At 38.2% G+C, this 23,413-nt stretch overlaps 1 protein-coding gene and 1 non-coding gene across 8 annotated transcripts in view; one reads left to right on the forward strand and one right to left on the reverse strand.

Annotated features, from left to right (window-relative positions):
- The window catches only part of LOC109826218 (CLIP-associated protein-like), a 25,895-nt gene continuing 2,956 nt past the window's right edge, over positions 475–23,413 (reverse strand). For 2 of the 7 annotated variants that reach the window (XM_020393224.1, XM_020393218.1), the window contains exons 4-21: positions 22,650–22,718; positions 22,301–22,484; positions 19,545–19,706; positions 18,909–19,006; positions 8,539–8,613; positions 8,385–8,453; positions 8,232–8,317; positions 8,039–8,156; positions 6,891–6,989; positions 6,453–6,819; positions 4,469–6,276; positions 4,259–4,369; positions 3,116–3,220; positions 2,944–3,018; positions 2,796–2,864; positions 2,635–2,703; positions 1,862–1,963; positions 475–1,038 (exon numbers count right to left, since the gene is read on the reverse strand). In XM_020393224.1, coding sequence (XP_020248813.1) covers positions 880–1,038; positions 1,862–1,963; positions 2,635–2,703; positions 2,796–2,864; positions 2,944–3,018; positions 3,116–3,220; positions 4,259–4,369; positions 4,469–6,276; positions 6,453–6,819; positions 6,891–6,989; positions 8,039–8,156; positions 8,232–8,317; positions 8,385–8,453; positions 8,539–8,613; positions 18,909–19,006; positions 19,545–19,706; positions 22,301–22,484; positions 22,650–22,718 — 3,825 coding nt within the window. In that variant the 3' untranslated portion in view covers positions 475–879. The other 5 variants (XM_020393223.1, XM_020393219.1, XM_020393221.1 and 2 more) reach the window with 5 other exon arrangements.
- Positions 10,589–10,661, forward strand: TRNAK-UUU. The gene has a single exon. It is a non-coding gene; the product is annotated as a tRNA-Lys (tRNA).

A 23,413-nucleotide genomic window follows, 5' to 3' on the forward strand; every position in this document is an offset into this window, starting at 1 on the left:
CTCCAATTTTTTTTTTTTTTTTTGGACCAGCCCTAATACTGCCAATGTGGTTTTATTTTGGCGAGCGGACTCCAGGTGAAATTCTTTCGACTCTTCCACCCCTGAAAGTAGAAAATAATTTTCACCTGGGTTAAAAAGCACAGGATAATAACAACTAACTGCGAAAGGGCAAACTTCACTTGGGGATTGTATCTGCCAAAACGAAACTACATGGATGATAAGTTCCCGAACAGAAGGTCGATGTGTAATTAACCGAGATAACGGACCGCTTGACATTAGCAAGAGACTCCTATAGAATAAATTCATTTCCAAACATAAACTCGGGGATATACTGATCATAATCATGGATTTGTATGATAACCATAACCAACATTTCTCTCCTGTTACTCATAAATCATATACTCGAATGTCACAATTTTAAGAGCACACCATCAGCCTACAAGTCAGCTTTATCACGAAAACATCCGCAAAGGATCAACCAGAAGTTGTCGTAAAAGGATACGAGACTCTTAAAGAATCTCAGAATGCTAATCTACACATTCTTTGCAGTGATACCAATATACTACTTACTGTACATCAGGTTTGCTACAACAAATACGTTAGCGCTCCCAAATACTAACAAAGGAAACTCTCGAAAATGAGGGGACATTACATAAGCTTCCAAATCTGTCGCAAAACACCTAAAAGAATCACTAGTCCCACTTGTGTACATAAATTTTACACTCAGCAGCGATATCCAACACTGGAAAAACCAACTCACTTGTACAAACACCAACCGGGCACACATTTTACACTGTACAAATACACATAATGAATAAACAACACAAATGCCACTTCACTCACCAAACAACGCCCAAAAAATGAACCAATATAAAATCTTCAATGGTTAGCATCGATTGCTGTGCCAGTCCTTGCCTGAGAAATTCTGTTAGCGTAAATAGTTACCAACCTCAGCTGAGTACTGCTAAGCCCTTCTAAATATGGAAGGAATGTCTGGCCAAGCATAATGTAAATATCCACCAAACAGAAGACCACAGTCTGCAAGAACCCAATAGGAAATTGTGTTATAACCAATGAGGTTTCGTCCGAAGAAATTTGATCTCATCAACACTGTCATTACTACAATCTGCTTTCATAACCATGACCAAGATAAAATATCTGCATTCTGATGAGACGAACAGGGTCTGCCAGAATTCTAGTTATTATCAAACAGCACCCAAGATGTTTATGCTTCCTCTTGCTAATGAAATCGGTAAATTATGCGTAAATGAAGTAATAAAGAAATCGGGCACAGGATCTATCTTGTTGCCAAGCCAAAAAGATGTGTTTGAGCGCAGGCAGAAACATGCTTCTTTCTCATTTAAAAATTGTGGGAAGGAAGTTAGGCTTCAAGGTATGTATATGTTTTCAAGCAACAAACTTAATTGTGGTTCAGTGTCAACCATTAAATCACCCTACGGTTTTAAAAACTTCGAAAGGAAAAAGAAAGGAGATTGTTTTAAAAAGGCAGAAGATGAGATACTTGCAAGTTGCTCCCATGGATATATGCATGATCGCATTTATATCTGCATATAAGGCAAGTAAAAGTTGATCTAAAATATTAAACTGATGAAAGCTTATACAAACACATTATGCGTCTTAGATTTTCAGCACTATTTATGCTTGCATATACTCCCATCTCTTATCACCAACCTCCGCTCTGAGTTTCCTTTTATGCAGAGACCAAGTTTTCATCTTCTATCAGCCAGGGGATGTGATGCTATTCTCTTGTCTGCATTATCCATGCTCATACTAGGACCTCACAATATGTTGTACAACTAAAATTGGAGGCATGGATATCATAAAGGAACATAAGACAAACCTTACGAACATCTGGACTCTGGCTCCCGAAAGCATCAAAAAGTGCAGGCAGAAATGAAGGCAATTGTGTTATCAACTCCTCTTGTGAAAACCGACCAACAAGCTGAGATGAAAAAAAAAACATAATCAGTTTAAGTTGGATTCCTATGAAACGAATCATAAAGACTCTATTTTTAGTTAGAATATTAGGTATCAGCCAAATGCTTTAGGTACACTTTAAAGTTTAGACGATAATACATATTAAACCCAAACAAAACCAACTAAGATAATAAAAATTACTCCAGCCTATAGCTGAATTTCTGAACTTTTGCACTGGAAAATAATGCCAAGATATTGATATCACCACGCAGCACAGGAACAAAAACCGCTATAATGTAATGATACAGGGACGTTATACTTCCAAGTGTACAAAGTGCTATGATGCAATGCTGGTTGAAATTTGAACACTGATGATAATGCATGATATTAAGTCTTCCAAGGTTGTAATTTAAGGTTGTATATATAGGTAATAATGTTCTTTCGACCAGATAAGCAAGTGAAAAAACAATGATATTTCTATTTAACCTACAAGATCTCGCTCAATAACAACAGTTTGCGGCTTGTTTTTGTATGGTTAAACAGGTTTACGAAATAAAAGTATGAAATAAAATTAAAATAAAGACTTTGATCAGGAATGCTTTATATTCCATGTTTCTACCAGTACTATGTGCAAGAGGTTGTTTAGTGAGATAGGGCTTAGATTTCAGAGAAATGAACTATAAGCTTAAAACACACCTTGGTCAAACAGTTGATGCAAATAACAAGGGTCTTCTCATCATCACTGGCTAATAAAGGAACAATAACCTGCAGCATTTGCAAACAGGAAATCAAAAGGCATAAGTTGTTTGGCTTTGACTAGTGAATTCATTTATATGTTGCATCTGAAATTCACATACAGTAAGACATCGAAATGGATCATATTGAGCTAAGAGAATGGTCAGACATTGGTGCGCTTCATTTGAGACCTGTAGCAAAAACAGCAAGTTAACAAATGAAGAACCATAAAACAGACAGAAGCTAAAGCAAGAAAGAGAAGTATCCCACCTTCGCATTCCCATCTTTAGATGTGTGTAATAACTTTTCAGTAACAATCTCAACCGAATCTTCCATTGCCTCCTTCTGCTAGTAACTGAAAAATCAGCACACAAGGAGAGAAGCCAGGAAGAAGGGGGAAAACTCAATGAAGAAGAATTAGAAGAATGGACATCTACCAAACCTGATTCTTGAGCATTTCAACAACCAAAGAAAGAGCAAGTTCCTTGGTGGATAAATCAGGGTCATCCAATACTTCAAGTACTGCCGTCAAAATTTGGTTGAAGTACTGCAGTAATATCATCAGCTGTCAATCCTTTATTCGTCCATGAAAACATACTAAAAATTGACTTGCCTACTCAAGAGTGCTAAGAAAGAACATTGGCAAAAATAAAGACGTGGGGTGAAATGAAATACAAAATTGATGTGTACTAAAATTTGCCTTCATCTACATACCCACTAACAGTCCAAATGACGCACAAACTTTTAAAAAAAATTTAAATCAAGATAAAATATATCTACATTGAATCCAGTCAGTGCTTCTAGTAACATTCAATTAGGTTAAGAAACAAGGATCGTTTTCCCAGGATTAGTCACAAATGTAAACACAAAATATTATTGATCAATTAGTCGTCTAATGTCACATAGATTGAAGTCTGCTTCATAATTTTCCAAGTAAATGCACCATGGAAACTAAAGTAATGACGGACAGATGGATGGAAAGAAACCTGTGATGTTTTACCCCAAATTTTTAAATGTTCAGAGAATCTAGTCAATTTCATTCTAAAGAATTCAAGGTGTCTTTGCATGTTTTGCATGCAACTACGGAGCATTTAATAAATGATAGAATTTTTAATGCAAAGTTTAGGTTTCTCCTGCTTTCGAATGCACATATATGATCAATCTTCAGTTTTCAGATACTGGGGTAACAATGCATGAGGCTCAGCCGAGTTGTTCAAACTACAGACTAAATACTAGCAAACTCTTAAGTATCAAGATTTGTTACAATGAATCATATTGACTATAGACTAAACAACTTTCCATCATCACTGTCTATTTCAATGTAATCAAATTGAATGGATCTGGCGTTCAATTTAAATGTACTATCAATAGATAATTTGGTTTCAATTCCTTGTCATCTCTCACTACAGAGTGATATGCAAATATTCCAAAGCAATGAAAGGCATGTGCATCACATACAAGGATAGGAAATAAGAGCAACGAAATATATAGCAATTTCATCTTTAAACTTTAAGAAAAGGCAGTAAGAAAAACATATATGAAGCCAAGAAACATCATATGCAACAGCAACAGTCACCAATGTTACCTTGGTCCATACAGAGGTATTTTTGATAATTGACGCTTCAATCAACTGCTGCAACGCCTCCCGTTTACTTAAAGCTGATGTATCATCACTACCAATGCAAATCTGCAGAAACTGAATATTATTAATTCACACCGGCAATATATCTAATACATCATGGACATCTAAAAATGGACTTTCTTTTGCAAGACCGCAGAAAGAGTTTAAAATTACCCGATGAAGAATCTGTGGAATACATGGCCCATTATCAACTTGAGAATTGTTCTTAGCAGGATTAAGCTGCTCACATGCAAGCTCCTTATCTTGGATACTTTCATTACTAGGACTCAATCCAGTGGCCCTTGACCCGTTATAATTCAAAAGTTTATTAATATCTAGTCGAGGAGTTCCTGAAGGACTGTCATGTTCTATACTTTGGTCAGATTTTTCTATGACATTCATCCATGTCATCGTACTCTCTACTGAGTTGTTAGCATTGCACGTCATTTCCCTGCTCTTTTGACCAACAGCATCTGCATCTGTATCAAAGTTAAGTTCAATGTTTTGGTATGGCCGGCGAATGTCATCAGATGTTGCCTGGCCAATTGAGACATCGAGAGCTGGTTCCTGCATGGAACTCCACTTCCTTTCACCTTCACTATCAACTGAACCTGCTGAGTATCTGCCAAAAAGTTGACTTTTTCTCGACGTGCCAATGTAGCCTTCCTCAGAAGATGTTCCGGTGACATCGGACTGATCATAAAATGATTTGGAACGTTGACGTTCTTTCTTATTCTGCAAGAAGTTCATCAGATCAACTTCTATACGAGGAGTATACTGTTTAAGTGCTCGCCGCAATGAGTTCTGTTCTTGAACTGACAAACTAAGAATAAAGTTCAAGACTGCTGTTGAATCAAAATACGAGTAAACAGAAATAATTCCAGAAATAGATGCTTCTTTTAGTTTTGTATTTTTATCATATACTAAAGGTGCCAATTTAGCGAGCCATAGCTTAAGAAACCCGCTATTATGTTGACTATCAGAATTTGCTGCATGCTTGTTGAAGGAGTTATTTGCAAAATCAATAACAGCCAACTTTGCCTTCGGAGACCTCTGTTCATCAAGGGACCGTAAAAGAGCAGGCAACAGAGAATCAATACTGTAAGTTCTGCCAACAATTTCCAACGTTGTTGCGCAAGGCTTCCTGACCAATTCCTTTGGGTCAATCAATCGAGAAAACACAGACGGTAAAATCCTTTCAATATAACTTTCAAAAGGCTTTCTACAGGCTGGAATAACCTCTGCAAGTGTTTGAAGAGCTGCCTGTGCAACTTTATGGTGAGGATCGTCTAAGTGTCGAAAAAATAACTTCATAACCTTGTCAAAATTCTGAGTAACTTCTTGAACGCCTCTTGATCCTTGTTGCAGCAAATTTCGGAGATAGTTAAAAGCAGAAACTCTAGCAGCCCAATCCGAGTTGGCAGTCAAACCCTCAGTGAGTGCATCATTCAAGGATGCTGGGCCATCAACAAATTTAAACATTTCAGCAAACGATGACTGGCTATCATCGAAACTGTTTCTACCACTTGCTGAAACTCTTCCTGTAACCTGCCTTCTAATAAGTGGTCTCTGAAAATTAGGAACATAATGACTATGTGAATCTCTAAAGACGGAATCCTTATAGTGTGTGTCCACGAATTGTTTTTCTGTCTGCATATTCGTAAAACGCCTCGTCGATCTGATATCATTATTTTCTTCAATACTTACATCTAGTGATCTTCCAGAAGATTTTCTAACTGTGGCCAATGACAAAGCAGATGGAGAATCAGATGACAGATTCCTTTGGTAGGATGACTTGGTTGAGTCGTTTAAAGCATGGTTCTGAAGACAAATGAGATCAGTTAAATCTGAGCCTCCATTCCTTACTGCACCTCTTGTAATATCACTGACAGCTGAATCGAGTGAATTCTGTGAATAGAGATTACTTGAACCAGAAACTGCACTAGGAAATAGCGGATCGCGGGCAGATGGGGTGTCAAATCCTGCACTAGGACCAAAGGAGAAGAGAGAATAAATCTTTAGCTCATTTAGAGGTTCAGCATTATGGATAACAATGTTACTGCTACATTACAAAAGCATATATTGGTCAAAGTATTCAAAGATGCTAACATCAAAAAATATAACATATATAATTACCAATAGGTCTAAGCATCCTAACCTATACCTAGATCCAAGCTGGTTGACTGAGTAATTGAGGACTTCGATTTATCAGATAGGTTAACACCTCTTAGCAAACTTTCAATTGCAGACACCTTTTGTTTGCTGGCATGCAGCATGGTTTCAAGATCTCTCTCCACAGAATTCCCAGATGTCTTCGACTGTGATGAAAGACGAGAGCCTGAGGACAAAGATACTCCAGATGCAATAGCAGAAGTCTTGTCCATTGCAACGATTGCGGAAGTACCATAACCAGGAATATATGATGTAGGGGAATGAGATGGAGCCCGTGAAAGCTGCCCTCCTCTTTCGCGAAGTGAGGGGGAAGCATATCTTTTGTGCAGGCCTCCATCTTCGTCATTAATTATCTGCAAATACTTTCATCGTGTAAATAGAAAATATAGAAAGCTAGAACAAATACTTCCCTGCAGTGGCATACCCTTTGTATGACAGGATCAAAGGACAAAAAAAGGCGACGAGATCGCTCTGGCCAAGTTTTAGTGAACATCCGGTAGCATGTCCGAGCAGTTGAGCGAACCTATATCGTGTATCACAATATTATTTAGTTCATGTTTCTAAAGAAAATCAGGAATCATACAGCTCAGAGAGCAATCTTATATACAAGTATATATTCATGGGCTGAAAGAAAGTTTATATAGATGATAGAAACAATAAATGCAACAAAGCCTTTATCTCGATTATATGGGGCAACTGCACACGTCATTCTTCTGTTCACCTCCATAAATTGAGCCGTCCACCCAAATTACCATGATCTATGCTCCCTTTGGCTCAACCCTATTTCTAATCACACTCTCATTACAATCTTGTCATTCACCCTAACAATGCACTAATTGGTCTTGCTGCACACGGGCAATTGCCAGACTTGCTGCACATGTCCAACGCGCTTATAGATCTTGCTGCACGTCCAACCATCTCAGGAGATTCTCCTCAACCAGAGTTGTGTAGATGTTAATGATAACACCAGTTTTAAACCTAGTCTTTTATTGTATTGTGACTTGTCAACATCAACATGCTTATTTTGGCTACAGTTTTTCTTCCATGTATAAATGGTGACATGATTATAAAAGCCTGACCACATCCAAACTGACACACATATCTGTATGTCTCAATAAAGCTATTCAATTCTTCATTTGAAATGAAAATGACTAATATACAACTCGAAGAATAAAGAAAAAATGAATATAAAGATTATGATGAAAAAAATCCATATAAACGTATCAAAGTTATAACAACCTAATATTTTGCAACATTTACAATATATAGTTATAAACTTATTGTATGGGAACAATGGGTTCATGAATGAAAAAAATGTACCCACACTAAACCATGAATGCATACACACAATGTATATATGAAAGCACACTATCAAATCTAAAGCCTAGCATTTCTTGCAAAAACAAACATGTGAAGTTTAATGATAGAAAATATTGATCAGCAAACAGAAAAAAATACACTGCTGGTACATCGAACGAGACTAGGCAGTGATGACCCAAGCAAACTTGCACCCAGTTTTTATACAACATATGCATGAAATTTAGATTGAGGATAATCAAATAAAACCTATACCTCACTCATAGCATCTGCAACACAGCACTTTATGAGATCTTCATAAACATCAGCTGATCTCTGTATTTCTGGAGCATCGGCCCAGTACTCGAGTATTAGCAGTGCATACTCACAACACCTGAGAAAGTGTGACATATAGTGGACTAAGGATGAAAGCAACAAGCACAAACCTAACTGAATTAATTTTTCTTACCTAGCACGAAGAACTGCATTTCGGTCATTCTTTGCAGAATCAGCTATGCGAGGAAGAACACGTGAAACCTTGCAGTTGCGCAACATCTGGGATACTCAAACATCAGTAAAAGTACAGGATCAAATCATTAAGGGAAGTGCTACGAGTTCATACCGTCTTTATGCAGTTGTCAGCGGACTCAGCAATGACAAGTACAGTTATAACAACAAGTTTAAATAACACCTAAAACACATTAATTCATAGGTTAATAACTATTTTCAGAAAACTTAAGCTAACAGCCACATACTAATCAGCACAGTGATATTACCGGTATGAACAACTCTGCACAGGCCTCAAAGTCCCCCAAAAGTTCCTTAGATAATAAGTTTAGAAGATGACAGGCCTATAAAAAAGTACAGATCAGACAATAGCAAAAAAGTATTGAATAATTCCCCTTGATGCATGCCTTTCAAAGCCTCAAGAGTATTCAGCATTATATCCAGCCTTCTTGGTGAAAAACAAGACAAGCACAGATATACCAACAATATAAAAGCCAAAAAAGAGAAAAGAACAAGGGAATGACATCAGACAGAGGAAAATGCTAATTGCCTTTCAATGATGAAGAAATTGTCATGCAAATATTTCCACATAAGTTCAGACAACTGTTATAAAATATTGAAGTGCGAGAAATGTTCAGAGTACAGCTTCCACAACAGTCTAGATTCTCTCTAGCAAGAATGAACGTTCAGCAGAATTCATGTAGCCCTCGTCGAGAATGATTGCATTGAAACAAGACTTGGAAAAGGCACTGAGCAAACACCGGTATCTGCCTTAGATGGCTTTGATTGATTTCCACCCTTTTTCTTAGATTAAATGACTTTCCCCCCTTGGATTGAGTTCTTCCGACTTCCTTGTTGAACTTGAAGACTGCTCAACTCCTAGCTTAACCCAGAACAAGACTATATAAAACAAGTGTCAACACCCGGCCCCTGTTAAGCAAAACACCTTGCCTTTTAAGGAGGACGGGTTCTGATGTATGTTGCTGGTCTAGAATCAACAAATGTTGATGAAAGCATTGATGTTGGCTTAAAGTCCTTGGAGCAATGGGAGAGGGCCCAGTAGAGAGAACAGTAAGGATAATGAGCGCTCTACCAGCCAAGCAGGCAGCAGGAGCAGCTGGCAAGTGCTTGGTAGGCCAACAGCTCAGTGAAGCGGGTAGTGCACTCGACAAAAGGGGGCACACTGAGCAAGTACGAGAAATTGGCCCCGCTCCACTTTCTTAAAAAAAAGCAAGGATTACTACGGGAAGGCAGTCCTATCTTCTTACTATATTCTTAGGAACCCAGATATTGTGGGGAAAACTCGAGCTACAAGGCGAGTTTTTGGACCTCGATGTAGAATTGGTTAGTTGTGGTAACTGGCCTGGTTCTGGTACGGATCATGGTAAGTTTCCTGGTGCTATTCTCCTTCTTTCTCTTGTTAGTGCTCTTGGTAAAAGACAAACTATACATAATAAAGGGAGTGCTTCCTGGAAAGAAGCACAACCAAAGAGGACCGAGTAGTTCCTTACTCTCTGCCATAGCCTTCTTCCCCCTCTTTCCAAAGGTGCGAAGCATAGTGTAGCAGCATAGTGGTTCTCTGCTAACCCCATCCGGGCGGGGCGGGAAGCTATCTGTCATCATCATTTTCGGTAGGAAAAAGAGACGGACTATCTAATACCAGTCCTAGGTGGTGATTCAATTGGATGAATTTGCCAAACCAAGGTCAACGTACGTAGCGTAGCAAACCAATCATATGCCTCTTTCTCATTCTCGCTCGGAAGCCAGATCTCGCTTTTCTCAATACTAAAGTACTGGATCTTCTACATAGTTTATTGACTTGTCAAATCGGAACCAACCACCACTCCTTTCTTGCTTGTCCGGCTCTCAAAGAGTTGAGTGGGCGCTGGCCAGCAACTTCCTTGCCTGAGAATGGAAGAGGGCATAGATTCATTCTTCCTACCTACTCCAACCTCACAACCCTTAGCAGGTTGGTCAGACGGAATGGGACAAAGAAAAGAGAGTGCTCGGTCGGAACAATGTCAAACCATAGAACATAGCTCCTTTTGATCGAACCAACCGGAAAGAAAGACGACCTTACCTTATTCGTAGATAGTCTCAGTGAGAGCTACTGTAGTCTCCCCAGTTAACCTTCTTTTATAGATAGAATCTTAAATGAGTGAAAAGAACTCCCATACTTGCTTCGCAATACGAGCCTCATATAGAGTTGTTCCCTTGTGATATGATAAGAAGAAAAGGTCTGACAACCCTCTTTTCTTTTCCGCACCAGCCCTAATTGTCAAATCTTTTCTTTTCCGCACCAGTCCTAATTGTCAAATCGGGTATGTAGCTCAGTTGGTAGAGCATTGGGCTTTTAACCTAATGGTCGGAGGTTCAAGTCCTGCTATACCCAAAAAAACCACTCTAGTATTCACAAGGATGCATAGTAGCGTTCAAAGAGCACTCTTTGGCCTTGAGATGTGATCGATCATGGGGCTTCCCTCTACCAAGAATATAGAGAGGATATTCCGCTTTTACTCAGTATACATATTTGAATTAGTCAAAATAGAACTAGACAAATTCACTCCCGGATTGGAAGGAGGAAAGTCAGTCTTTTAGGCCTACCCCACATTTTTCTTCTACGAGGGACGAGGGAAAGGCGGCTTAGGATTCTCAGACCCGACCAGAGGTGCTTTCTTCGTGAGGAAAACTAAACCTTTATGAGGTGTGCATGGCTCAAGGCGCGCATGGGTTGACTTTCTTTCTAAGAGTTGGGAGCGAAGGAACGGAACTGGAGGATCCAGATTCAATGACTTTGTAGTTCATACTAGGTACAAAGGCCTAATCCAACCAGCAAGCAAAAGGGAAATTTGTTCAGGAAACCAACATAATCAGTTCAGATTTGTAAGGTGCTTTCTTCGTGAGGAAAACTAAACCTTTATGAGGTGTGCATGGCTCAAGGCGCGCATGGGTTGACTTTCTTTCTAAGAGTTGGGAGCGAAGGAACGGAACTGGAGGATCCAGATTCAATGACTTTGTAGTTCATACTAGGTACAAAGGCCTAATCCAACCAGCAAGCAAAAGGGAAATTTGTTCAGGAAACCAACATAATCAGTTCAGATTTGTAAGTGAAAGAAGCATGTAGCAAAGCAAGGAAGTTTGCACCACTAATATCTTAATGGAATGTCGCCTCTGTCGTTGCACAAGAAGAAGCTCTTACCAGTGTGATCTTCTACAATGAAGAATACCTGATGAACGAGAAATGGCTACCTCACTTAACTTTCCTAGCTACCAAGCCCCTCTTCATTCAAATTCAAACCTTTGCCACTTAACTTTCCTAGCTACCAAGCCCCTCTTCATTCAAATTCAAACCTTTGCCAGAAGGACGAAAGAAAGGAAAGATTCTCTGTGAAACCGCTTGAAGAACAAGAACGCGAGTTGGAGTGAAAGTCTTTAACAAGAATAGCTATAGCAACGGTAGTACTTACGCCAACACCTGACGAGCTTAACAAAACCTTCTACCACAAAAAGAAGAGTTTGACTTGGGCAAGTTCATGATATGAAGATTTTTTATATAATGAAAGGCCCTACTAAGACAAGTCAAGAAAAGGACTTAAGACCATCAAGAATCTTACTTTTCTCCAACGGTTTATCAACACAACTGGGATTGGGGTGTATAATAACCTATTTTTTGAGTATGCCCGGCAACAACTCCTAGGTCAATTAAGGATCAAATGTTGAATCCTCATGGGTAAAGAAAACGTAATAGAATTGATAGAGAAATTGGGTGGATAGGAGAATTTATAAAGGGAATAGAGATGGTGATAGAGATCATACCGAGAAACAAAAGAATTTTGTGCAAGTACAACTCTTATTTGAATAAAGTGCAAAAAATTCGATCTTTTTCGTCTAATAGACAAAGACTAACACCTTAATTGAGTCGGTAAATATAAAATTTGTTTATCAAAGTGCTTCTCTGATTGCCCAAGATATCTCTTTTCAACCGAGTAACAATCATATCTCATTTCGTTCCATTTTGAGTAAAATAGTAAAGGATATTCCTTTAATAATGCCAAAAAGGGTGGAGGGGATACGTATTTGTTGTTCAGGTCGATTAGGAGGTGCGAAAATAGCTAGAACTGAATGTGGAAGTGTGGAAAAACATCTCGTGATGTATTTAACCAGAAAATCTGTTATGCTCCTTTACTATATATCATATCACAGGCAAAAAAAAAAAAAAATCGTTTACAATTCCGCTAATCCTTTGCTCTAACTAGTCTTAAACGAAAGAGAGATCGATTCATTTACCTGGAGTACTAGACTTTAATTCCTCTGCAGTCTTAGGCTTTTGAGCTTTTTTCATTCAAAGCCGGATGCTTGCTAGACTAATAACCAGAGAGGGAAAGGAGGGTTCAGCCACTAGACTTAAGACTAAACTAGTGCAATGAAAGTAAGTAGCTTTATGCTTTGTGAATATGACTCTCGCTAGGCAATCAGAAATTCCTCCTCTGCCTTTTAGGATAAGATACCATGGCTTTCAATTGCAGTACTGGTCATTAGCGACCGAGCTAGGAAAACTCCAAAATAAAATCGCAAATATGTGATCGATTTCATTTAAGATGCCATTGTCGGGTCCACATTCCGTGAAGGCCTTTCCCACTCTTGCCAAAGGGTTTCCATTAAGTATCAGTTGAATCAGTTTAGTTCTCTTTTAAAGCCCCTTCTCTCTTCCCCTTAACCTTACTTTCTATTCTGGCTATAGAGCTCTATAAATGCCATGAATCTTAGCTGAACTACTTGGCTTTGGCTAGACTCAAAGAACTGGGTCACTGAACGAACTCCCTTTTTAGATAAGAAGAGTTCCCTTCCCTATAAGATGGACTACATGTTCTGCAAATTCTCAGATATAGAGCACACTCCGCCAACTCCATGAACACGAGTCTGGCACTGGGACAATCCAAATGGAGTCTCTGCCGGATTGAAAGTGAAGGGGCCCGCCCACCACATTCCCCTTCCCCTGTTCCATGGCTGAAACAGCAGGGCCTTGCCTTGCTGTATTGCCTTATCTGAGAACAATGGCGACGATTTTATTTCTTCTACCGCGCAAGAAGACTACAAATGCAAGATTGACGACTCGCCTTTGTTTTGTTTGCTCTACCCCAGGATGTTGGCTACCGTGTACAAAGATTGTCAAAGGCTCGCACGTGTTCTATCCAGCATAGTTCTACTTATTCTCTACACACCTGTGCTCGGCCGGTTTCACCTAATATTGGATTTTAACCAATGACTCTCCTCGTATGAAAGCGATACTCTAACCACTGAGTCGAGTAGGCTAAGCTGAGTCAAGTCAGAGAAAATAGATTATAACGCCTCGTTTGGTACGCGAGAATGGAGTCAAGTGAGAATGGAAAGAATATAGGAATGGAATGGAATAGATGTGAGAATGGAATGTGCGTTCTCATTCTTATGTTTGGGCACGTTTAGAGAATGACAAGGGAATGGCAATCTTATTCTCATTCTCATATTTGGTATCATTTGTTTACAAGTGAGAATAAAATTTAGTTCTCTAATAATGCCCTTACAAAAACACAGAATTTTAAAAGGACAAATTTTTAAAAGCAATCTTTTTTTAATTTTATATAGCAAAAACGACCACATCTCAAAATAATTTACAAAACTGACCATTTTCTTCGGAAAAGTATCGGTTTTACAGTTGTGATGTTTTTCACGCTACACAGGACTGCTAGTCCCGTATAGTTCGGACAGCAATTGAAATGCACAGGACTAGCAGTCCCGTGCATTTCATTCTTGTTACGACACTCGTGACCCTCCACCCTCATTCCCTCATTTCCTGCACCCGTGACCCCTCCCCTCTCTCGCCCCTCTCAACTCCCTCTCTCGCCCCTCTCGACTCCGCCGCCCCCCGCCGACCTCCGCTGACCAAGCTCCTGATCACTGTCGCCGACCAAGCTCCCATCAAGATAAATTTTTTAATTTTGTTGTTAAATTTGATGAGGGATATGAATTGGGAGTTAGAGTTTAGCCATGAAATTTGCTTTTCAGTTGAGATTTGGGATTAGGGTTTAACCATGAGTATTGTGATTAGGATTAAGCCATGAATAATGTGATTAGGGTTTAGCCATGAATAATATGATTTGGGATTAGGGTTTTTTGCTTTTCAGTTGAGATTTGGGTTTAGGGTTTAGCCATGAATAATGTGATTTGGGATTAGGATTTTATAAATAATTTTTAGTTATAATATGATTAGGGTTTAGACATGAATAATGTGAATTGGGAATAGGTTTTTTATCCATTATTTGTTTTTCAGTTGAGATTAGGGTTTTAAATTTGATTTTAAATTAAGATTAATATTTTCAATTATAATAGATTATTTACATATGATGGACTGTTGATTTTCAAATTCGATGGCAAACTCTATACCTATTATTTGCTTTTTCAATGGAAGTCTCGGCGCCGGATTGAATAGTATGTCTATGTATGAGGTAGGTTCTAAGAAAACGTTTATGCTATCTAAGTCATGTAATTTTGATGGAATGATGAATGAAATACACAGAGTTACTAAAATTAATAAGTCATGTAATTTTGATGGAATGATGAATGAAATACACAGAGTTACTAAAATTAATAAAGCAGAGTATGCAATTAAGGTGTTCTTCAACTGTTATGAATGAAATACACAGAGTTACTAAAATTAATAAAGCAGAGTATGCAATTAAGGTGTTCTTCAACTGTTCGATAAATGAGTAGAACTATTACTGTGGAGATTACCGACAATGAGGAATTGAATGACATGAAACAATTAGTCAAGAACCAAGTGTCAATTGAGTTGTTCATTGAGAAGTATCTGATTCATGAATTTGTCCAAGTTTCACGACCTCAAGGAGATTTTCTCGGATGCTTGATTTAGACAATCAGTCAAGTGGTTTTATGACATCTCCAAGTCAAGATCTGTGGTTTCAACTACAACATTTAAGTGGTCATTCTCTTAGTGGGACGTCAAGTACTATATTTAACAACGCTTCGGGCCATGTTACGGGTGACCTACCGACCGGATCAATTGTAGAAGAAGAAATACATGATGACTCAGAAAATATTGAAGAAGGCGTGCAAATCGATAGCATGCAGGTGTCAGCTGAAATCGATGATGATTCCCGTTGGATGGAACAATTTAATGTTAACAATATAATGTGGAAGCTGAAGATCAGTTACCTAACGAGTTTCATAATGAGGATCAAGGTTATCGATAGCGGATAGCGTCGCGTAGCGGTGAGGCATCGCTAAGGCTATTTCGGGCTATTGCAGCAAAATAACGGTAAAAAACGCAAAGTCAAATAGCCGTCTAATTTAGATATGTATAAATACTAAAAAAAATCTAAAAGTACATATTGCATGATTTAAAGAAATCCTAAACATGACATAGACATGTAACCATCACGTAATACTGAAGATGACTGAAGGAGTCAAAAAATCGTCGTCTTCGAGAAGAAGAGCTTAGCGGTGACAGGACTGGCCTAAGAAGGAGCTCACGGTGAAGGAGTTGAGAGAAAGTATCAAGGTAGATGCCGGAGGCTATTAGAGGTGACGGGAGTATGCTGAAAATCACAGGAGACAGTGGAATGCAATGATCAAGGGTTGAGTTTAATTTTAAAAAAATAAGCCTCAGACTGCTTTTAAATAGCAGTCAAAAAGCAAATTTCGAATGCAATCGCTCACTATTTATCGTTATGATACACTATTAGCAGCTTTTGCAAACAAACATATTCCGTAATATGTCACCGCTATTGCGCGATAGCGTAGCGGACGATAGCGTCGCTGAAAAGGACCGCTAACGCTATTAGCGCCGCTATTACGGGGCTATTTACAGCTGTTTATAACAGTGATGAGGATTGGATAAATACTTCTCAAGCTGAATTTGTTAATGTTTGTCCAAATTTTCAACGGCCTGAGGACTTCACTTTTAAATAAGGGGACCTATTCGAGAGCAAGGAAGCATTGATCTTTACAATAGGAGAATGGTCTATCAAAAATCGGGTCAAATTCTAACCGGTAAAAACTAATACAACAAACTACTATGTAAAATGTTACTGTAACGAGAAGATTGAAGTAGAGCATGCAAATGATGCAAGGTCAGATATTTCAAACTAGTAGAGCATGCAAATGATGCAGTCCCGTATAGCGCGAATGATGTGAATGATGCAAATGATGCAGTCCCGTGCATTTCAATTATTGGCCGAACTACACGGGACTAGCAGTCTCGTGTAGCGCGAAAAACATCACAACTGTAAAACCGACCCTTTTCCGAAAATGATGCAAACGATGCAGTCCCGTGCATTTCAATTGTTGATCGAACTACACGGGACTAGCAGTCTCGTGTAGCGCGAAAAACATCGCAACTGCAAAACCGACCCTTTTCTTCGGAAAAGGGTCGGTTTTGCAGATTATTTTGCGATGTGGTCGGTTTTGCTATATAAAATTGAAAAAATGATGCTTTTAAAATTGTCCTTTTAAAAACATAAAAATATATTTAAAATGACAACAATTTATTTTTTAGAAAAATAAGTTCTATAAAAATGATATTTTTCTTATAGAAATAATTTTTTCGGTTGATAATTATATTTTGGTACACCGTCTCAGCAACAGTTTCAGACTTTTGGCTTACTAATTGAAAAATATTTTTTATAGAAACTATTTTTATTATAAATAATTATAATTTCACATTTCTAACTTCTAATGCTACATGTCATACTACTTGTCTGAGCAGCTAATGCTACTAGCATCACTGTGCACAAACGTATACAATAGACTGAATTCCATATGCATGCTACATGATTTAGTCTGTATATAAAATTTCTATGAAATTTCAAATGCACCTTTAACTTTCAAAAAATTGATTAGGAATAGAAAACATACAAAAAATAAAATATTTGCTTCAATGGAACTTCGAATCATACATTCAAAGATAAAATATTTGCTAACCTAATTTGCCAATAGATTACGCAACCGAGTCGTCAAAAGATAAAAAATTGCTGTAAAGATTAGGTAAAGATTATATAGTTTAAAAAGAAATAATGGTCACCTAACTGAGTCGCGTTGAGGCGAATACGAGATTTTTTCCTACTGCAGACGCTTCGGAACTAGGGCAAAGGCGAACAAAGAATAGTATTTTAACATTTTACATCTATTTTTATATTTGTACAAGCAGCTAATGATATTATTTCTATAGAAATAATTTTTCATATGGGAATTTATACCTATTCGTATCTTTTAAGGTATAATCGGAAATTATTTAATTATTTTTATTCCCACTTAAGTGTGGATATCAATTCCTTGTCAAATGGTTAGGAATGACAATTCCCACATAAAGTGGGAATTGATAAGAAATGAGAATAGTAATTCTAGCATCTAAAATACATCGTGTTGGGTATGCATGAATAAAGAGTTGGAATTGCATTTCATTCTCACTCATTCCCGTGTACCAAACGAGGCATAAGAGAAAGCCAACCAAAGCGCAACCAAAGTTTTCCGTAGGGTGGAGCGCTAAGAAAGAGAAAGTGTTATCACTATACGAAATGAAGCAGCGGCTTACACGCTGAGATCAACCACTTGGAAAAGGTGTCTCCTTTCTTTCTCGATCGACTGTCTTAATTTATGTTGTAATGCGGTCGTTTTCTACTACAATTGGTGTTTCCACTCCCCCCCTCCCTCTCCCCCATAACCCAATTTTTCTATAAGCAAAACCACGGTATCCGGAATTATAGCTTTCTCACGATAAGAGCTGCCTATGAAAAAAGATCTCGCCAGAGATGCCCATTTTTTTCTTTTTCCGTATTTCTCTTTATGTACACATAACGTCGGGCCTTGAATATTCTCCCGCGCAAGATGATGGCAAAGGAAAGAAAAAACTCTTTGAAAAATGATTCGCATGTTAGATTAGAGAATAGATTGTCAAGTACCCTTCTCAGGGAAGGAAGTACCCAAAAACGAGACAGATGAACGCAAGAACGCACCCTTGTTTAAGGATAACTGACTGCAGTGTAATGGGCTTCGGATTGAAAAGAAGAAAAGCTATAAGATTTTTTATGTCTGGACTACTCGTCCTTTGATAGCTCACTGGCAAAATCAGCTTAGATCGTAGGACATCAACCTTGGTATAGGCAGATCAGGAGGCCACACCTAAGGCATAAAGGAAAAAACTCTTCAGTATAATGATCAACGGAAGCCAAAAAGCAAAATGGATTCTTTCCATATTCTAAAGGCGGCTCGCTTGGAAGACAGGAAAGATGAATGAGCGTGCCATAAGGAAAGATGGCTAAAAAAAGCGAAGGGATTGGATGCGGAGCTCTCCATAGGAACAGGCCCTGTACAGGAAATAGTTATCAACAACAATGGGCAGACCATCACGATGCCTACAAGCATGCACATAATATTAAAATGAACCTTATACGAACAGAAAAATTCAAGAACCTTCCAAGAGTGGTGTCATGTGTTGTTTTGAACTAGTGAGGAACACTGAATAAGTAACAAGCCCAAGAGTTTAGGTTCAGGATCATAAGAAAGAGATAAACCTCTTATCTCCTGGCATACAGGTCATATACTACCTATCCTTCATCAACAAGGACTTTAAAAAAATAGCAGTTACCTGTTTAACTATGCTAGAACGTCGATCCAACAGTTGAGTGCTTAAAGGAGGTACAAGCTGCTTTAAGATCATGGGAAGTGATGGATAATTGGTAGCACCTAAAAAGATAAACGAAAGGTTTTAAGTATAATATCAACTGATATCACAATGCCACATCCTACGAATAGGCCATAAAGATGAGGAAAAATATTTAGAAGCTATTATCAAGCGTCAAACATTTGATTTAGAAGAAGACCACTTTCAGCCACAATTTGAACTGAGATTATCTTAATGTTTTGCCAAGATATACACGAGAATAAAAGCAAAGTAGATTGGAAATTTTTAATTTTGGAAATAAATTAAAATCTTAGAAGAAACTGTAACTTAAGGTGGCAGTGGCATTATAGTGAAGCGTGTCTTTCAAGGGAGAATCGCAAGAGCTGAAACCAATCTTAGAAAGATATTTTCATTAAAAGCATGTCCACTCTATTCAAAAGACAGACGAGAATCATCAAACATGCAAAGACTCGCTAAAAAGAAAGGTAAACCTAATAAAAGTTTTAGGCCATCCCGATGAGCCTGAGATCCAACATTAAACTAGTAACACACTTCCTTTACTTGAAATACTGAAAGGAGAATGAAGTTCGGCGGTATAACCTCCAAAAACCAGGCCCTCAATTCTCTGCATAGCAGCTATACGGAGTGACCAATCTTTTTCTGGTACTAGAGTAGATGCTATCTTCTCAATTTCCCGAATTAGCTCCTTCTCCGAGTAGACCATGATAGGGTCCACAGGCTTTTCAGTTACATCAGCCTCCCCTGCAGCTCAAAAGAAACAAACTCATGAACTACATCAAAATATAAAAGCATGAAAGCAAGAGAAATTTACTAACTGGCCAATAAAACTGACTAGCTTATTTAATTAAAAAACAACTCACTGTAGTTGGTTCTCAAGTCAATTCAGGCCAATGCAAGTAGCAAAATAGGTATCATTGCGTGCAGATGTGTAAAGTAAAAAAGACAAGAAGAAAAAAGATCCACATAACCATCTCATGATCAAAAGCGGGAAATATTTGACAATCGAATTTCTCCAATTATGTAAGGAGAGGTTATAAAAACCTTAGATGTGGAGGAGATGCATAGGTTGTAATTAAACCCATAATGAACTATGAGAGCAAATCTGATGAAGGAAGTTTACGAGTTAAAAATCACAATTTCCACAAGCAAAATGCCAATTACAGTCAGTTGTGCATAAAGAAAGCAATTTCTGACAATTATCTTTGTAGTACGATTCGCAAAAGAGGATAGAATTATGAGATAGAGCTCAAACCAATGAGCCACATACAATTTGTATAGGATAGAATTAATGCAGTCCCTTGTGGTGGAGAATACAAGGATGAAAGAAAAGACAGACGAACATAATGACATGCATCTCTGTGGGTGGATCGGTTGCGGCATGAGGAGGCGTTCTAGCAATATGGTTGGCAAAGGAAGAGAGATACAATTACTTCAAGTGAAGCTGTCCACATAGGAATTAATACGTGATGACCTTTGAGCAAGCACTTGTGCCACCACGCATAGCTTTGGGGGTTATATTTAACCAGATGAGAAGATTCTATGGGAATGGATATTATGGACGATTGGAACCAGTGTTTTCAAGCATGCGCCTCATACGCCTTGCGATGGGGGGCAGTGGTGAAGCACCCTGCATCTGATGCAGTAGCACCTTTTGCATCTCACATGCATCCTAACTTCGCACATGCATCCTAACTTCGCACAGGGTGCATATAGTACATATGCACATAATTTTGTTTGTTAACACTTCAATCAAGTCTTTATATTCAATAATATATCCTAAAAAGTGAAATAAATCCATTAGGCCTTTTTAGTAGCCTTCAATTGAGGATCATAACTAATCCTTGGCTTGGATATTAGTCTTGAGCTGACATTTTATTTGAAAAATTATGAACTTTGCTACTATGTTGGGGGTTAGCATTAGAAACTAAGACCATGTATTGTGATTTTGTAATAAGATATTATTTACCTTGACATATTTTTCACGTGAATTCGTAAACATGTTCTTTCGTGCTTGATTATCTATCTTGAAAAATTATGCGTGCGGTGTGCGCCTCGCATTACTTGGGCGCGCACATCGCGTTGTGCCTTGCGCATGTGCGCGTAAAGATACTTTGCGCCACGCATTGTGCCTCGTGCATTGACAACATTGATTGGAACATGTCAAAACTGGCCTTTGAAACTCAAATAGCATGCAAATTTGAAGCTATTGGATGCAACCAATAAAAGAAATAGCTAATAGGCAACAATTGTCAAAAGGCCTTCCAGAGAGGGATGACTCAATGATTTTTCTGGCAGTTTGATTCCGCTGGAAAACTGAGTAAGCAAGAGATGGAACTTTGCCTCAGAGATCTAGTAAAATTTATAAACTAAAAAAGGAACAAGCATGACGAATTGATACAGGGAAAGTTCATTAAATTAGGCAAATATAAGCGCTTCCCATAATTATTTAAAAGGCGTGTAGTTTTTAGCGACGCATGGCGCAAGGGTTGGTCCTCAGATGGTTAACATAACAATGATACAATAAAAACAAAAGCTGTCTTTTCCACTTAGTTACAGACAATACAACACAACATATGGTTAAACAACACGCATTCATCAAGAATAGACCAACCCACTATATTACTAACTTGCAGATGGAGGCTTTAGGTCGGGTGTGTGTGGTTCAATGGAGGAAAGAGGGAGGAGGAAGGAATGGGGACTATAGTCTAAAAGGTTTCCATTTCTGAAGTTTATCATCATTTCATAAATTATATACATTCTTTGGAAGTTGAAGTTTGCATGTGAAATGATTTAAACTTTCACGCTTACATAAAATCCTAATATAAACCCCTTCATGTAATTATGCATACAGCCCTACACAGAGTTGATAAAAGTCATCAGTTTGCACACATGTCCAATCAATAAACATAAATGGTAAGGTTGCTTTAGCAAGATTTTTCCTCAAAAGTTGTTTTTTCTTGTGTGCATTGTGGTGGGACTTCTTCCTGTTTTCGTTTCTGGTGGTCACTTTGGTATCACCACTAAACTAGCTGACCAATTGATCATCAGCAGTATAAACAGTTTGGCTACTCTTTTTCCTCTGCCCTTTGGCGACAAAATTTAGTATTGAAACACAACAACCAGTTAACCAAAACTCTCTTCCCTCAGTGTCATGTTTCATGAAACTGAGGCTTCAGAGATATGCAAGAGATTACTGAGATCTACAGAAATCTCCAAATATGCATAAAAATTTGCTAGCTTATAGATGAATAGGACTCTTTGAGTTTGGCCATAGTTAGTGGGGGGGTGAAATAAATTTAAACATGGATAGATTTGAGATGAAGAATGGCACTGACCTGCGGCTCCATAAAATGGTGTTTCCCTTGGGGTGCTCTTAGACCTTGGACTTCCCCTTTTACTTTTATGGACAGAATTAAATGATTTTGTTTCTATGGGTACAAAGCGAGTCAGAGTCCCTGTTCCGTCGGATGGGTTTACTTTCGGTTCTATCTTTTCTAGCCTTGCATTAATCTCTTTCATCTGCAGAATCAAAAAAATTTATTAGACTATGTGTCATTTAATTGCCAAAAGCATCCAAAAATATTTCAAAGAGAATGGGCCTTAACGATCATAAATTGTCTTTAGCTTGAAAGTTGCTGCTCCTGCAAAGAAACATTTCAATATTGGATGAGTTTGAAATTTTACCATTGATGAAGGAATATATTGCCGCTGCAATTCTTCACGAAACTGAGGACCAACCTGTCTGTACATCTCCTACAGAGAAGAAACACCCAGTACATGTCAGTTGACAGATTCCCAGCATTTTTTAACTAAATGTTAGCATGCTCTAACAATGTAACAAACAATGGAAGCTGCTGTATTACATCGGTAATTATACAGGAAAACCCATGTATTGTGTAAGGTAAGTCACTCCAGCGTGTTTAATATTATTGATACCCAGCTTCAGTACATTGAAAGCATTCTTGTCATTTTCAGTTCCCACTCATTATAGTTTATTGCAGCTAGTTTAACAACATACATCAACTAGTACTCTCTTGACATTGATTAAACAACACAATAATAACAAGTGATATGCATTCCATATAGGTCCTAATCAACTTTCGCATTAACATGATGAAAGTCAGCATAAGAAGCACATTTCAATGCATAAGAGCAGCTCAGCTGGAGAGCAAAATGATTTAAATTTTCTTATAGTTATACTTCTGGTGTCGTCTCGGCGCAGCAGGCAATCGCCTTGGGCAGCAAACGCTTTAGAATATGGCATCAGTGATCCACAAGAATGTGGAGCACATTGGATAATTGAGGTGTGGGCCTTACACATCAATGTTTCTTGATGTGCCTTAGTGCACACCCCAGTGACCCACTGCTGTATTACTGATTTTTTTCCCCAGGGGGGAAATCTGTATTTTTGAAATAGGTCCTCTTCTACATCTTTTGCCTGCTCTTTT

Source organism: Asparagus officinalis, chromosome 10 (assembly GCF_001876935.1).
Source record: "Asparagus officinalis chromosome 10, Aspof.V1, whole genome shotgun sequence".
NCBI lineage: Eukaryota > Viridiplantae > Streptophyta > Magnoliopsida > Asparagales > Asparagaceae > Asparagus > Asparagus officinalis.